The 14,604-nt window shown below is 34.2% G+C and overlaps 2 protein-coding genes across 2 annotated transcripts; both read left to right on the forward strand.

Annotated features, from left to right (window-relative positions):
* The first annotated feature begins 2,192 nt into the window (after positions 1-2,192).
* Positions 2,193-9,368, forward strand: LOC128993063 (polycystic kidney disease 2-like 2 protein). The gene is made up of 7 exons (XM_054416819.1): positions 2,193-2,403; positions 5,089-5,199; positions 5,819-5,973; positions 6,182-6,313; positions 7,709-7,845; positions 8,195-8,419; positions 9,107-9,368. Exons 1-7 carry the CDS (start codon positions 2,193-2,195, stop codon positions 9,366-9,368), a joined length of 1,233 nt encoding a protein of 410 aa, XP_054272794.1.
* A 471-nt stretch (positions 9,369-9,839) lies between these two features.
* Positions 9,840-14,220, forward strand: LOC128993626 (polycystic kidney disease 2-like 2 protein). The gene is made up of 7 exons (XM_054417648.1): positions 9,840-10,070; positions 10,212-10,301; positions 11,236-11,388; positions 11,584-11,801; positions 12,278-12,381; positions 13,647-13,686; positions 14,074-14,220. The coding sequence occupies exons 1-7, from the start codon at positions 9,843-9,845 to the stop codon at positions 14,186-14,188; spliced, it is 948 nt and encodes a 315-aa protein (XP_054273623.1). The 5' UTR covers positions 9,840-9,842; the 3' UTR covers positions 14,189-14,220.
* Positions 14,221-14,604: the final 384 nt, after the last annotated feature.

The raw sequence follows: 14,604 nt of genomic DNA on the forward strand, positions 1-14,604 counted from the left end.
TTCTTGTTGTTGATGCTTGTTAATCTTAGCGAGAAGCCATTTGGGAAGCTGTGGAACATGAATCACTGGTTTATAGGACTTCTGACATCATGGACAAAAATAATGGGCTGCTCAACCGGCCCATTTTGATGGACCACACTCACACAAGTAAATTTGGAAATGTACACATTTGCACAAAACCCCTCATTCAAAAATGGACAGTGTAAATTGTAACTAACATAAATTATTATTCACTACAGCTTGAATAAAAGAAACTTCACCAAATTACTATGAGAATAGTCAATGCTAACCAAATTAATTATACCTTTTAGTCTGTATAAAGGGATTATAAAGTAGTAATCAGCTGATTCATATTATTTTAACAAAAATAACTACTGAACAGTTTGGTTTACAGGATCAACATTAATGCTCTTTCCTGACCAATATAAGTAAGTTCTCAATATAAGAAGGTAAGTATAAAATGTCTATTGATAGTAAATATTTCAGTTATTAGTCTATTTTGGGATGAAGTGAATTTACCTTTACTACCTCTATTTTACTTCCTTTCATTTTACTTCCTTTATTTTATTGTACAAACAAGTTTTTTTTGTTCAAATATTAGGTACCTATGTTTAAAACAGACCTTAACTTAACTTACTGTGATGTTCAGCATTAGCAAGATTTAATTTGTGGCTATTGTATTTTACAGAGTAGGAAACTAAAAGAGCTGGATTGGGAGTCTCCAACATAATAATAATTAATTACTTTTAGTCTTAGCTTATATATGGTTTATCATACATTACTAAGTTTTTACCTACAAGATTGACTAAATACCTCCGTTGCAGCAAACCTGCAGATGCAGACTAAGCGAATTTCTATTTAACAGGCTGGAATTCTACTAAATTATTCCCTTAAAATTGGCAGATTTATTTCCTATTTAAATAACAATAATTTTTAAGAGTACCTACTTAGGTTTGCTGCCACAAGGAAGGTATTAAAGTTTTTTTTTATAAAAATGTTGATAGCTTAGAATAAAATAAACAACATTGACAAAATTTATCAAAATATATCCATAAACAAGCAAACTACAAAAGTGTTTTTATTCTCCATAAGAATATGAGCGATAGGGGACGTAATCCAATGTTGTTAAGCTTTTCTGGCAATAAATCATGAGAGACCATACCAAAGAAGACTCCAGACACAGATGCTACTTTGTCTTAATGCCTTCATAACCCTATTGATTAATGAAAACATTGTATTGACAGTAGACCCACCTGCTTGGGGCACTAAAGTTTTTTTGCGGTTTATTAAAAAAAAGTTAACAACTTATTAAAAATGTCTTTTCAATCACTTTGGAAAATGTCAAAGTTATTAAAATAGGTTGAAAATTATTTAGATCTTGAACAAACTGCCTTTTTTGTGTAGGTACTGGCTTTACAATAGGTAGATAATTTTATTGCGTCTGGAAAACTCTCGTTTGAAAGGAGTGGTTGATGATAGGTCCTAATAATCAAAAGGATATACAAAAAATCCACAACAGGACTTCAGAAGCTTTGATGACACACTATCACAGCCTACCAATAGTTTTTTTTCAAGGACTTGATTATTCCTACTACCTCCTTCCTGCTTACGGGTGTTGGTACACGTTTGTACCAAATTTCATCAAAGTCGGTTCAATTCTGCTAGAGTTATCGTGCTAATGGACATATATAATGAATTTGAAGAGAGGGTGTTTTTGGCCTTTGGGGACCTCAAAACGAAAAAGAAAATCGGTCCCGGGTCTAGGTCTTACCATGAGACCTACGGCAATAGGCTATCTTAGGCCTATTCATTCCCTTTATGGGAAATTTGCTAATATCATCAATAAATGTACATTGGTACAAGGTTTATTTTCAAAGGTAGGCTACACTATTTTAGAATCCTAATTTACACTCATTCTCATGTGAGAATCGATTCCAGGTTCCAGACATAGCCTACAAGGTGGGAAAACTAGTTGAAATAATTGTCATAACATTGAATTGTTGCCACAACAAACTCACATCCTTTTAACCCTAATCTAATTTTGATCTGGGTTAATGTGTGAGAAAGTTAACAAACTGCTAATCAATTTTTCTCATTTGCTGATTCTATTCCACTGCCTCCTCTTTCCGTTTCCTTCCACAAGTGTGAGTACACTAAAAAATAAAAATATTCTTTTTCTTTCCAGCCCAGCAATGGCACACACCTCACATGGCAAGCACGATGATGATGTTACCAAGACGTTTCTGAGTGCACTGAGCACTACTCGGGAGATCCGACAACCCATCGAGGTGCGAGAAGGTCGTAAACCACTGCCCAGAACTGCAGATGAGTACGAGATTGTCTACAACCCCGAGACTGATAAGGACCATCCTTACGAGAAGTGGAGGCGTAATCCTATTCTCAGTAAGTATAGTCAATTTACAAAAGTTGACAAATTTTCTATGATAACAATTTCAGGATGATGTATAAATTTAGTTTGGTTAAAGAAATAAGTTACAAATATCCCTGCCGCAGCAAGCCTGCAGACTAAGCGAATTTCCATTTGAAGACTGATTGGATTTACACTGAAATGTCTACTTAAAAATATAACATTTATTCCATATTTAAATAGAATTAGTTTAACAAGTACCTACTTAGGTTTGCTGCATCAAGGAGGGTAAAACTGTTTTTTTTTTATGTTAATAGTTAGTAAGAAATAAAAACATTTTCCAAATTTGATCAAAATATGTTCATAAACAAGCAAACTACAACAGTTTACTTACTCTCCATAAGAATAACATGGGAATTTTAAATTTACTATTTTTTGGAATTTTCTCTGTAACCATTAGGCGCATAACAACGCTTCAATATACTAAATTATTTGTTTTTTTTAAGCTCTACAAAATGGTTTGGAAAGAAATTGCTAAATTTTATGTTTTTTGGGCCAAAATGGGAAAAACCTATTTTTACCCCATAAAACCCCCCTAAACCCCCGTTTCCATGGTCCAATCATGCTGGATTGCGAACTCGTTTGAATGACATATATATATAATACATTTTCAACACACATATACATTTGTAATACATTTGTTTATATATATACAGTAGAGTCCCGCAAACTCGGCGTAATGTGGACTGGAAGGGTGCCGAGTTTGTGAAATGCCAGGTTATCGGGAACTAGGGTTAAAAATAAGAACAATACAATTTTTATAACTTTTAGCTGCCTTATTTATTTATATTTATATTACAAGTCAGTATCAAGTCATCAGATATAGTACAACAAATCCTTGGTACGAGTTGCGAATGATTTGACTTCAGCCCATGTTTAACTCGGACTAAAAAAATCACTAATTTTCTGAGCCAGGTGATGGCCGAGTTATCCAGACTGCCGGGTTGTCAAGTGCCGAGTTTGCGGGACTCTACTGTATATATATATATATACAGGGTACAAAAAAGTCTGGAAACGGCTTAATATCTTTTTAACTAAATCCGTTAGAAAATTCAAACCTTTCACATCAACTTACATGTATGAAAACTACTTTTTCCAAGGATTAACATTTTTTTACCTCTACCAGGGGACGACCCATGAGGAGTATGTACATAATCTTTAATGTAAGCATAGGTTGATATGCACATCATTTTAAAGTGCAAGTCAAGTGGAGTTCATTGCCGGAAACCGCGTCTCAAAAGGTTTATCCGTTACAAAATAGCGGCTGTCAAAAGTTATTGTGGAATATACCTGCACAGGCCTTAGTATTGGTAAATACTCGTATTAAACATTAGGTTGAGAGCTGACATTGTATTTTTAAGTCAACTAGCTCATAGACTAATACTATTCAATCTTAAAAACAAATTTAACCAGGTTTTGGATTTCCCGGCTAATGTTGTCTATGAGTATTTACCAATAGTAAGACCTCTGCAGGTGTATTCTGCAAGAACTTTGGACTGCCGCCATTTTGTAACGCATGAACCTTTTTTGACGCGGTTTCCGGCAATGGACTCCACTTGACTTGCACTTTAAAATGACGTGCATATCAACCTATGCTTACATTAAAGATTATGTACCTACTCCTCATGGGCCGTCCCCTGGCAAAGGTCAAAAAGTGGTAATGCTTGAAAACATCAGTTTTCATACGTATAAGTTGATGTGAAAAGTTTGGATTTTATAACGAATTTAGTTAAAAAGATATCAAACCGTTTCCAGACATTTTTGTCACCCTGTATATATATATATGAATTTGAACCGATGGTGTTTATGGCCTCTAGGGACCTCAAAACAAAACAAAAATCGGTCCCGCGTCCAGGTCTTACCATGAGTACCTACTACGGTAATAGCTTATTCCCTATATGGGAAATTTGCTAAAAAGACATTAAGTAGGGTAGTTTTACTACCATAAGTAAGTAGGGAATTACTACCAGTCAACTTTTTATATAGTCTACTGGAAATCCTGTTATCCAATAACTCCCCAATCCCAAATTAAGCTATTTAAATGCTAGAAGATGATCTAACAATGTTCTTGAATCTTTACTGCAGGACTTAGATAAATTACTACTACATTTACATGTGAACAAAACCTCTGAATGAAATGTTTTCACAACACTCATTTTGAGGTGGAAAACGGTTGACCAGTGGACTTATGAAATATTTCTCTTCAGTTGAAGAGAAAAGTTAAAGTTTAAACAGTTTTAGTGTTATATAAATATTGTTAGCTTGAGTTTCTTGTTTTTTAGAAACTGTTCATACAAAAACTGATGATAGTATAATTTTGACGTTTTTTGATGTGCAAACAATTGATGAAGGGAAGGAAATTAGCAGAAGATTAGAGGGTAGTTTATGGAGTGGATTGTTCCCATTTTATTGTAACTTACAACTAAATCAATACCTACTTCAATTTATAAAAATCAATCACACTATTTACATCCAATAAAAAACTCACACACAAAAATAAAAACTCTTACAATCAACTGTAAAATAAGAAAAGTAATAAGCAAGATGTAATAAATAAAAAAGTTATAGGAAAGGTAGCCGAAATAGGAAATTGGTGCTGTACCTATGACTAAAGAAAATTTTAAATGATAAAAATAATAAAACAAGTTGATGTTCTGCAGGATGCCTCGTGACCCGAGAGATAGCCAGATACCTAGACAGGAGGACTTTCATCACTGTGTCTGTCCGGGAGGCGATCATATACTGCATCTTCCTCATACTGATCACTATCAGTGAGTAATATCAACTATGTAGATCTATCATCACAATTGATCACGTAAAGAAAATGTTCATCCATCTTTTATTTATTTATGGTTTTCCAACAAAACAAAACGTTTTATTTGCAAATGCTCACTAGTCTACCAGAATGATTAAGTTATAACCAGAGTTAAAAGACCATAATTATCAAACTGTTTAATTAATTATAATTCTAAAACCAAAATATTTACTGTTTATTTGCACAAAAAAACTCTTTTACTACCGATAAGTAGGCCTATTAAGTTGTCAATATAGTATTAGTATGAAATACAGGGAACAGTATTTAGTTGAAGGTTCAGTGACAAAGAATTTAATGAAAACTGCAATAAGATAGAAGTAATGGAACTAAATAAAGAAAAAGTTTATAGGCTGGTTGTTATATTATTTTTGCACTAGTAAAAGTGTAACTGAAGGTTGCAGTGTGAAGAATAACCCATAATTGTTTCTCAAAATTTCACATTTTAGGAAACAAAAGGCCACTGCAATTGTTTTATTTATTCAAAACATCAGTTTCCGATACTACTTTACCAAACAGATGCATTTTAACGACATTCCAATCTTCAGTAACCGATATCAAAATGTGTTTGTTTTCAGTCACGTTTGGCTCGACGCCACTGGACATGTTTTATTTCTCTCAAGCGATGGCGACTCTTTACACTAAACAGAAGTTCCCGGTGGAGATGTCTCGTGATGAGGATCCAATATCAATCGACTTTTACCAAATCAACACTCTTGAACATATTTGGTTTGTAAGTGTCAGTCAGATTCTATTGCGTATGCACAATAACAATTGTTGAGAGTTCTGAGGCGTTAAAGATTAATTTTCATTTTTATTTTTTACAACGCAGGATTAAGTCTTTGAGTTGAAACTACAAATCATGTAAAAAAATATATACACTAAGAACATTGACATATCAATTAATTAACCACTCAGAATTATGACTTTGTTTGTTTTAGTATCAGAACGCCATCCTTGATAAATTATTTCATAGCTTCTGGTACACCAAACCAGACCCGTACGCAAGTCCTGAGAACACGCAAGAGTATTTTTACGAGAACAAACTTATAGGTTCACCTCAGATAAGGCAGGTGAGTAAACATCTTTTTGCCCCACTTTACAGTTAGTTAGCAGCCAGTTTCTGTACACATTTCAGACTAGAAAAAGAAAGTTGTTGTTTACAGAAAGGGTTTTAACCCTCCAAGTGTCCATAGTTTAGGCCTTAATGTCCACCTATTTTTGGCGCATTTGCAAGGTTTTATTAAAACGGATCTGAGAAGCTTAAAACAATGTTAATTCTAATGTTCTATATACCATTTTGTTTGGAAAATCATGGGCTTCAATATTATATATAAAACATAAGGAACATTTAAAAAAAAAAAAAATTTTTTAGGTAAAAAAAATATAATTTCGAAAATTTTAAAAAAAAAAATAAGTTCGCGCTCAATGAAATTGTATAAATTATAGGCCTATAAATATTTGAAAATAGCCACTTTGTTCTAAATTTTATGAGGATTACAAATATATAATAATATAAGGAAGTAGATTTGCAAATAAATAAGTTATGGGCAAAAAACTGATTTCAGTACATAGCGTTTAGCTAAGAATGCATAGCCTAACCATAGCTAGGAATCTGCCTGATAATTTACATCAATATCACTACCCACTTCTTCAGGATCATCAACCAGCACTTCAAAACCACTTAAATCTTCTTATAATGCACCACGTATATCACTACTTTTGATTTTTAACACTAAAACAATGATAAACGTAATAAAACACATCAGTCATCGGTCCGAGGGTAACCTAGCTGTTTACAAATACACGCACGTCAGCAGCGTCAGCTGTCTGCTACAATATTTTCGGAACTAAAATGAATAGCGCTTAGAGACAGACCTCTGCAGAAAGCTTAGAATATTACGGAAAGAACGATACCTAACTCGATCCAGTTCAATCCGATTCAGTCAGTCATAGAGCCTTCGCCGTAAACGATGTCTGCGTGTCGAAAAATCGACAAGTAACACTACACAAAGTGTGCTGCTTGTCGAATTTTCGTCAAGTAACACTGGGAGGGTTAAGATAGTTTTTGTGAAATTTACTGGTCAGTTTTGCAATACGCTGATACTGATACCTCCCCCAACACACAACATTTCTACCTCCCCCGCACATAGACTCTTCCACTGCTACAATGCAGATATTTTGTTAGTCCGAATCACTTTGACTGACGAGTGACGATCACCATTGCGGAGAGTATTGTACTGATTTATAAGGTAATGTATCATGGAAGATGCATTACAATCTAGATATTATTATAAAATTTCACATGAATTTATAGTTAAGTTGAAAGATCTAAAATTTGAACTAAAATATTGATTTGAATATTTTAATCGAAGGGAGACTAACTTAAGATTAATATATTTTAAACTGAGCATGTTAGAAAGAATGCTTATTTTGTCAGCAAACAAATATTGTAATACTTGTTACAGATAAGAGTAAAAAACTCTACTTGTAGCACAGTGGATGCCATGAAACACATGATACAAACATGTTACGGACCATATACAGAGGCCAATGAAGAAAAGGGCCAAATCGGACTTATAACTTCAGCTACGGCAAAACAGAAGTAAATATTCATTAATTAAAATGTCAAAGAAGTCTGGATATAGAAGTTTGCATATTGAAAGTTGAAACGTTTTCTTGGAAAATTAGAAAGCTTTTGTAGTTGAGTTTGTTATGTATTGGTAAAAGGTAGAGCCCTGACTAAATTGTCAAATAAGATTCCTTATATGCATCTACATTTTGTGTTCACATTTCTTTGTAATCTCAGTACATTAGGAATAATGTTTGTTAATGGAAATACCATTTTGCTTTATGCATTACTTGTATTACACATCATATCTGATACAACTATGAAGAGATTCTACAAGTGGTTTTGCAATTTCAATTCTACTGACAGCATATCTTTGTCACAGCTTGGAATGGAACTCGCCGGACAAGACAGGTTCAATGTCTATCTCCGGATCGCTAGCCACCTACAGTGGAGGCGGTTACGTCGCGATTCTCTCTCGGCACGGTGACGACGCCACGCAGTTGCTGCTACAACTAAAGAGTCTCAAGTGGTACGACCGAGCGACTCGCGCGTTGTTCATAGAGTTCACCATCTACAATGGCAACGTCAACTTGTTTTGTATTTTTAAGTAAGGATGTTTACAGTGTGTTTATCTATTATATCCAATATTTGATTTCCAGAATTTTTAGTGTACCAGAACTGAAATCTAGTGGGAGCTTGATACTCAACCTACTTTCTTCCACGGTCAATCTAATTACCTTTAATCCATTTGTATCTGGTCCACAGTTTGTATGTGATGCGCTATGGGTCTGAGAGATAATTGCACCCCTCCCTTCTTTCTGTGGGTGCACTTTTTTCTCACAGCGGTGGCATTTTTTCTTTCTCGCGCCCAACAAACTTAAGTTCTCTTCATTGGTAATAAATCTCGCTAAAATGAAACTAAAGCAATTGAACAAATGAAGCATAAGTACTTGTTTGAGCATTTTTCAAGAAATAGTTTATAACTTTAAAAATGTCTCCTTAGAGATAGAAGATCCAGAACTTCTCCCGCTCAGCTGTGTTTGCTTTCAAATTGGGCTTTAATTGTACCTACAAAAACTGTTGTGTACTTGACAATTATGCAATCGGCTGAAGAACCAGGACTGAAGTCAGGATTATTATGTCATTTATAGAGATGTTGCAGACACTCTTCATCACTGATTCAATTATAAACAAAATTTCCAGAAGATGATACAGTTTACTTCTGAAATGCTATTCGCTTAGTCTAGATAAGCTTTTATAAATTCAGTTTAATGCTTGTACACTCTGTTCTCAGGCTCATTTTTGAAATGCCTCCAACCGGGGGTGTTATCCCCAATCATTGGAATTATGTACAAAAGCTGATTCGCTATAATGATTCCTACGATTTCTTCGTTCTTGGATGTGAAGTAGTGTTTACAATATTTTTCTTATTCTTCACCCTTCAAAAACTACTGGAAATCAAAACACTCAAGAGTAAGGTTTTCCGAACATTTTGGAACTACATCGACCTGATGGTTCTTATTGTAAGTGTATACTTTTATAACTACGGAGAGTAAATAAAAATATGTCCAATAACACTTGAAACATAAATACTGCTTTAGCAAAATGGCAAATTAAAAGATATATGGTAGTGATGATCGAATTTGATTGGACACTCCAATCATCATCAGACCCAATAGGCAAATGACTGGTCTCTTGAAGACTACATGAATGACACATCTGACCATCAAAGATGGTTTGACAATTTAATTAGGTAATTTAAAAAAAGTTATAACATTTATTTCATAATACAAATAATTTCCTAAACTACAGTTTTTTTTTTCTAATTCAGAATGAGTGTCGGGTATAAATTAAATTAAATGTGTCAACTAAGTACTAAGTTGTACTTAATCAACTGATGAAAAATACATACGTTTATTAAACAGGAAAATATTAATATTTTGGGATGTAAATTGAATTACATTGAATTTTTTGGATGTAAATAATTTAGGAGAAACTTACAGAATTTATATATTTTCCAGATGTGCTACATGACTTTGATTTTCAACATATTGCTGTATGTTTCTGTAAATGATCAACTTCCAAAATTGGTGGATCCTTTGAATGAGAAGAACTACGTCAGCTTTGATTTCCTATGTAACATGCACATTCTCTACAGCTATTCCTTCGCTATTCTCCTTGCCTTTGCTTTCTTGAGACTTCTCAAGTATCTCAACATTGTCCACGCCATGTACCAACTACAGTCCATGATCTCAAGGGTAAGTTCTTGTGTTGTTTACACACTAGAATATAAAACTTCCTGTAGGCCAATAAGAGATAATGAAATTGTTTTGAAGTTCTTTTTCAGTTTTATATTGAATCTGACCAGTTTTACACATGCATTGACTGTTTTGTTTCAGGCAATGCGAGACATTTTGAGCTTTTCCATCCTCTTTTTCTACCTTTACTTTGTTTTTGCCATGGTCGGTCTGTTTTTGTTTGGAAGTAAGGTAAGCTAAATGTCTAAAGAAATAATATACAGTTCAGAAGGTTACGTAAAACTAATAAAATATTAGATTTAATTAACAAAATGTTAGTGTTTCCATTATTTATTTACCACATTGTGTTAGATTACTGGCATATTCACAAACACTTTTGAGTGTTTTGACCGCTTTCCCTAAAAGCATTTGTGAAACATGCTTCTGGAGGGGATACTAACAAAAAAGTCCATATTCCATTGTAGAAATAACTTGTAACCTCTCAAATGGTATGAAGAGCAGGAACTCCTGCTGAAAACCATATCCACATTGACCACAAAAGACTACTTAAATTTTGTAGTTTGTAACCTGGTATGAGTATATTTTTTTTGTTTATAAGCAATCGTTACGATATAGTGTAAGCTATGCTATGCTTTATCCAAAACCAATAATTAAAATTAAAAACTTTTACTCATAAGGCAGAGGGATCGGTGGTCTGGGGTGGAACCACTTCGTAGAAAGTATACTGCAAATCCAGAAAAAAGCTATAAAAACGCTAGCTGACCTTAGTCCTACAAAAGCTGCAGGGAAGCTTATAGATCACTGAAAATCATGACTGTGATATCACTATGACATCCTTGAGGTGAGAGGAGAAGATATACAATCCTCCAACACTCAAAGAGCTACAGACTACCTTCTCCCGGGTCATCATGAGACAAAAGATTGTCAATAGCCTGCCCAACCACTTGAAGATCATAAGAAATCAAGACCTGAAAAGAGACTTGAAGAGAATGGGTCAATCATACAACTCACTAAAGGAATTCTGCGGTTAAAACTTTTAAGCCGGATGAAAAATTTAAATTTACAGTCTGTGTATTTTTATCCTATTGCATTTCTTAGTGAAATTATTTTATTGATGGATTGATAAAAATGTATGTATATATATTTTTTTTTGTTTGCTCTGCAGTTGGAGGACTACAAGACATTTCCCTTGGCAGTGTTTTCACTGCTGCGTTCCTCTGTCGGAGACTTCAACTACGCAAACCTGGTGCAAGCAGACCCATTCATTGGTCCACTCTTCTTCTTTACTTTCATTTTCTTCTGTACATTCATTTTGGTGGTAAGTGTTAATGTGTAGATATGACATTAACAAACGAACAAACATTCCTGAATCAGCACTTGCATACAGCTACTACATAGCTGGTACAGCTACTTAACATACATCATTCATTCAATTTAACAAATAAATAAGCCGCAATATTTGCGTTTAGTCTTTTGACCCGTCAAATATTTAAATTAATCTATTCCTCCACAGAACATCTTCCTTGCCATCCTAGTGTCCAGATATGAGGAGGTGAGAAGCGAGGTTCGTATTGGAGGAGCGAAAACGTTCATCGGAGAGATGTTGAAGCTCTGGTTTCTCCGGCTTCTTGAGCGCATGGAGTGTCACTGGCTACGCTCACAGATTGAGCGCAAGCAGTTTGAAAAGAAAATCAGATCACCCACAGAGGCCATACGTCACTATTTGCGACAGTGAGTTATTTGGATTTAGTGTTTAAGTTTTATGTCAACGTTTTTATCATTGCAGCTATGAAAGTAAGTAAATAAAGTCACAGACTTTTGTTACAGTGGAACCTCGGTAAGAAGGGCAATGATAAAAATTGCCATTTTAAAATAGCCTTGTTTGAATAATTACATGTTATTGCAAACCTTAGTAAGTAGACCTTGATATTTGATCTTCCCCATGAGACTTGTTATCAAGGTTATACTGTACAGATTGAGTTGTTAAGAATGTATAATTGGAATAATTAGGGATATTGCATACTTTGTGTGAAAACTGGGTCCAGTCTAAAAGGATGGATTAAGTTTGCTTGGAGTTGAATGGTTTGAAAGCTAATTGCTCAATACTTTGGTTGAATCGGTTTTACCCAACTTCTGATTCGAAGGATGTTTAAGACAAACGCATTACTGTACCAAAACACATTAACTGGTTGACATTAATTTTTCAGGGCTGGTTACTCTGAACTAGAAATCGAGCTGTTTTTCAAGAAATATGATATCACTGACTCAAAAATTGCTGCAATAGATGAGGATAGGATCAGCTTCAGATCAGGTTAGCTTCATCAACCTAAATGATTATATTAGATGTTTTATTTAGTCTTCCTCCTGGGAGTCTTTCAAGGGTTAAAACAAATCCTAGAAGGTACCTGACATACTGTTAGGGTATATAGAATGAATCTTCCATACGGATAGTGTGGAAGCTACTTTATGTTGTCTTAGCACTAAAGTGGGTAGATGTAGCATTTAGGGCGAAATTAGGGAATGACAGACAATCTACCACAGCTACATAGCCATGGTGTGAAGCGACAGACTGTGAATTGCACAGCCCATTTTCTCTCTACAGTAGACTCCCTCCTATCCGAACTCTTTGGGACCGAGGCCAGTCCTGATAACGGTTTTTCCGGTTAAACCGACGTCCCCAAAAACTTGTTAAAACGGACCATTTAAATGCATACTGTATACAGTATTTGACTTCAATTTTAGGAGAGCATTGTATTTACACACGTGATCACTGGTTTCAAATCTTTCCCACGAGAACAGTCGTTTTAAGTACCACCCACTTCCTGCCGATCTAGTCCGGTTATTCCGATGTGCTGATAAAAATTGTCTGGTTAAAGAGATGTCATTTCTGCCGAGTGTAGTCCGGTTAAACCGATGTCCGGTTAAAAGGTGTCCGGATAAGAGGGAGTCTACTGTAATTACTTTTCCTGGTGGATTGCCAGTTAAACTGAACTCTAACAACATTGTCTTAGATTTAGCTTTGTGAAGGGCAGGTCTTTATTTTTGTTGTAGTTTAAAAAAATCCAAGTATTCTAGATTGGACCGAAAGTCTTTAACGGCTTGAATTTTTTGGTGGCTGACTGAAGAAGTCTTATCACGATATAGCATATCAACTTTTTGTAACTATTAAAAAGTTTGGATGCCAATGTTATTAGAATAGAAACTAATTTAATTTCTCAAATATCATTCTTACATTGGCATGCAATGCACCAATTGGGGGAGGTAAAAATGACCACTTTCCCTGAGATTTTTTGGGATTTCCCTGGGATTACTATACTGGGACACAACAAGATCTGGTCTTTGTCGTGTCTTGACAATAAAAGACAAAATTTCATTTTTGTTGTAATATGAAATCTTTAACGTATAAAGAGACTTGACTATATAGTCAAGTCTCTTGTTGCCCAAACAATCATTATCAACCCATAGATGAGGATAAAGAATCAGTGCACATACCATAATCAAGGTGAAATGACCTCTTTTTTAAAAGATTGTGCTTGTTTTTTATTTACACACTATTTATTAATTTTATGTTATCAGGTGAAAGAGAAGCTCCACCTCCCCTGTCTCAAAAGGACATGTAAGTATTACAATTTTTAATTAATAAAGTCCCTAAACAACCAACTGCTCACCGTGTATAATGTGGGTAAACATAAGAAATGCATTTTTTTAATCTATGTCAATATGTGTTTGTAAAATTTCCTTATTGCTTACAAAATTAATACGGTTTGGTTTTAAAGAATTTAAATATTACTAGGAAAGAAAACATCTGTAAATTGTTAGTTATGGGTAACTTTCCCCCATGAAAATTGAATAAACTGCATATAAATATACCATGACACATTTTTACATACTTCTTGTCGTGCATAAATATTTTTTGAGGATTTATGCAATTGAAAGAATACGTATAGACTTTCTTATTACAGAGTAGTTATGTTAACAGTTTTATTTTTTGTTGCATTTTTAGATTGCGCTACATAGTCATACAGAAGCTGGAGTACTTGGAAAACCACTATCAAGCTGCTAGTAAGCTGATTGACGAGTTCCTCAACAAACTAACAAAGTTTGAGAAGAAACAGTAACTTTTAACATTAAGTTTGTGAAGATTTTTCCAATTTTGTATGTTGATTTTTTAATTTGAATTTGTTATGACTGTTTTATTTGTTAAAATAAAGATAATTTTGTTATTTGGAAATTTTGTATATACTTTAGTTCCTTGAATTTATAGGTTCAAGTATGAGAGAGAAACTAGTGTTTAATAGTGGATTAAATTATAGGCTAAGCTTAAAAAACTCTACTACCTTGGAATAAAACATGCTTTTTGGGACAGCTCAAGCTATAGGTTTGCAAATAAATACATGAATAACTGACTACAGTATTTTGATTAAAAATTACTTTATTATCATTTAGCTATGTTACATGAGTATGATAGAGAATACTGCCAACAAACATAAACAAAGTGGTAGAATTGACTCTTAAAAAAATACAAAATAAGGAG

Source organism: Macrosteles quadrilineatus, unplaced genomic scaffold (genome assembly GCF_028750875.1).
Source record: "Macrosteles quadrilineatus isolate MER2022 unplaced genomic scaffold, UCM_ALF_1.0 Scaffold_4__1_contigs__length_99947679, whole genome shotgun sequence".
In the NCBI taxonomy this organism is placed as follows: domain Eukaryota; kingdom Metazoa; phylum Arthropoda; class Insecta; order Hemiptera; family Cicadellidae; genus Macrosteles; species Macrosteles quadrilineatus.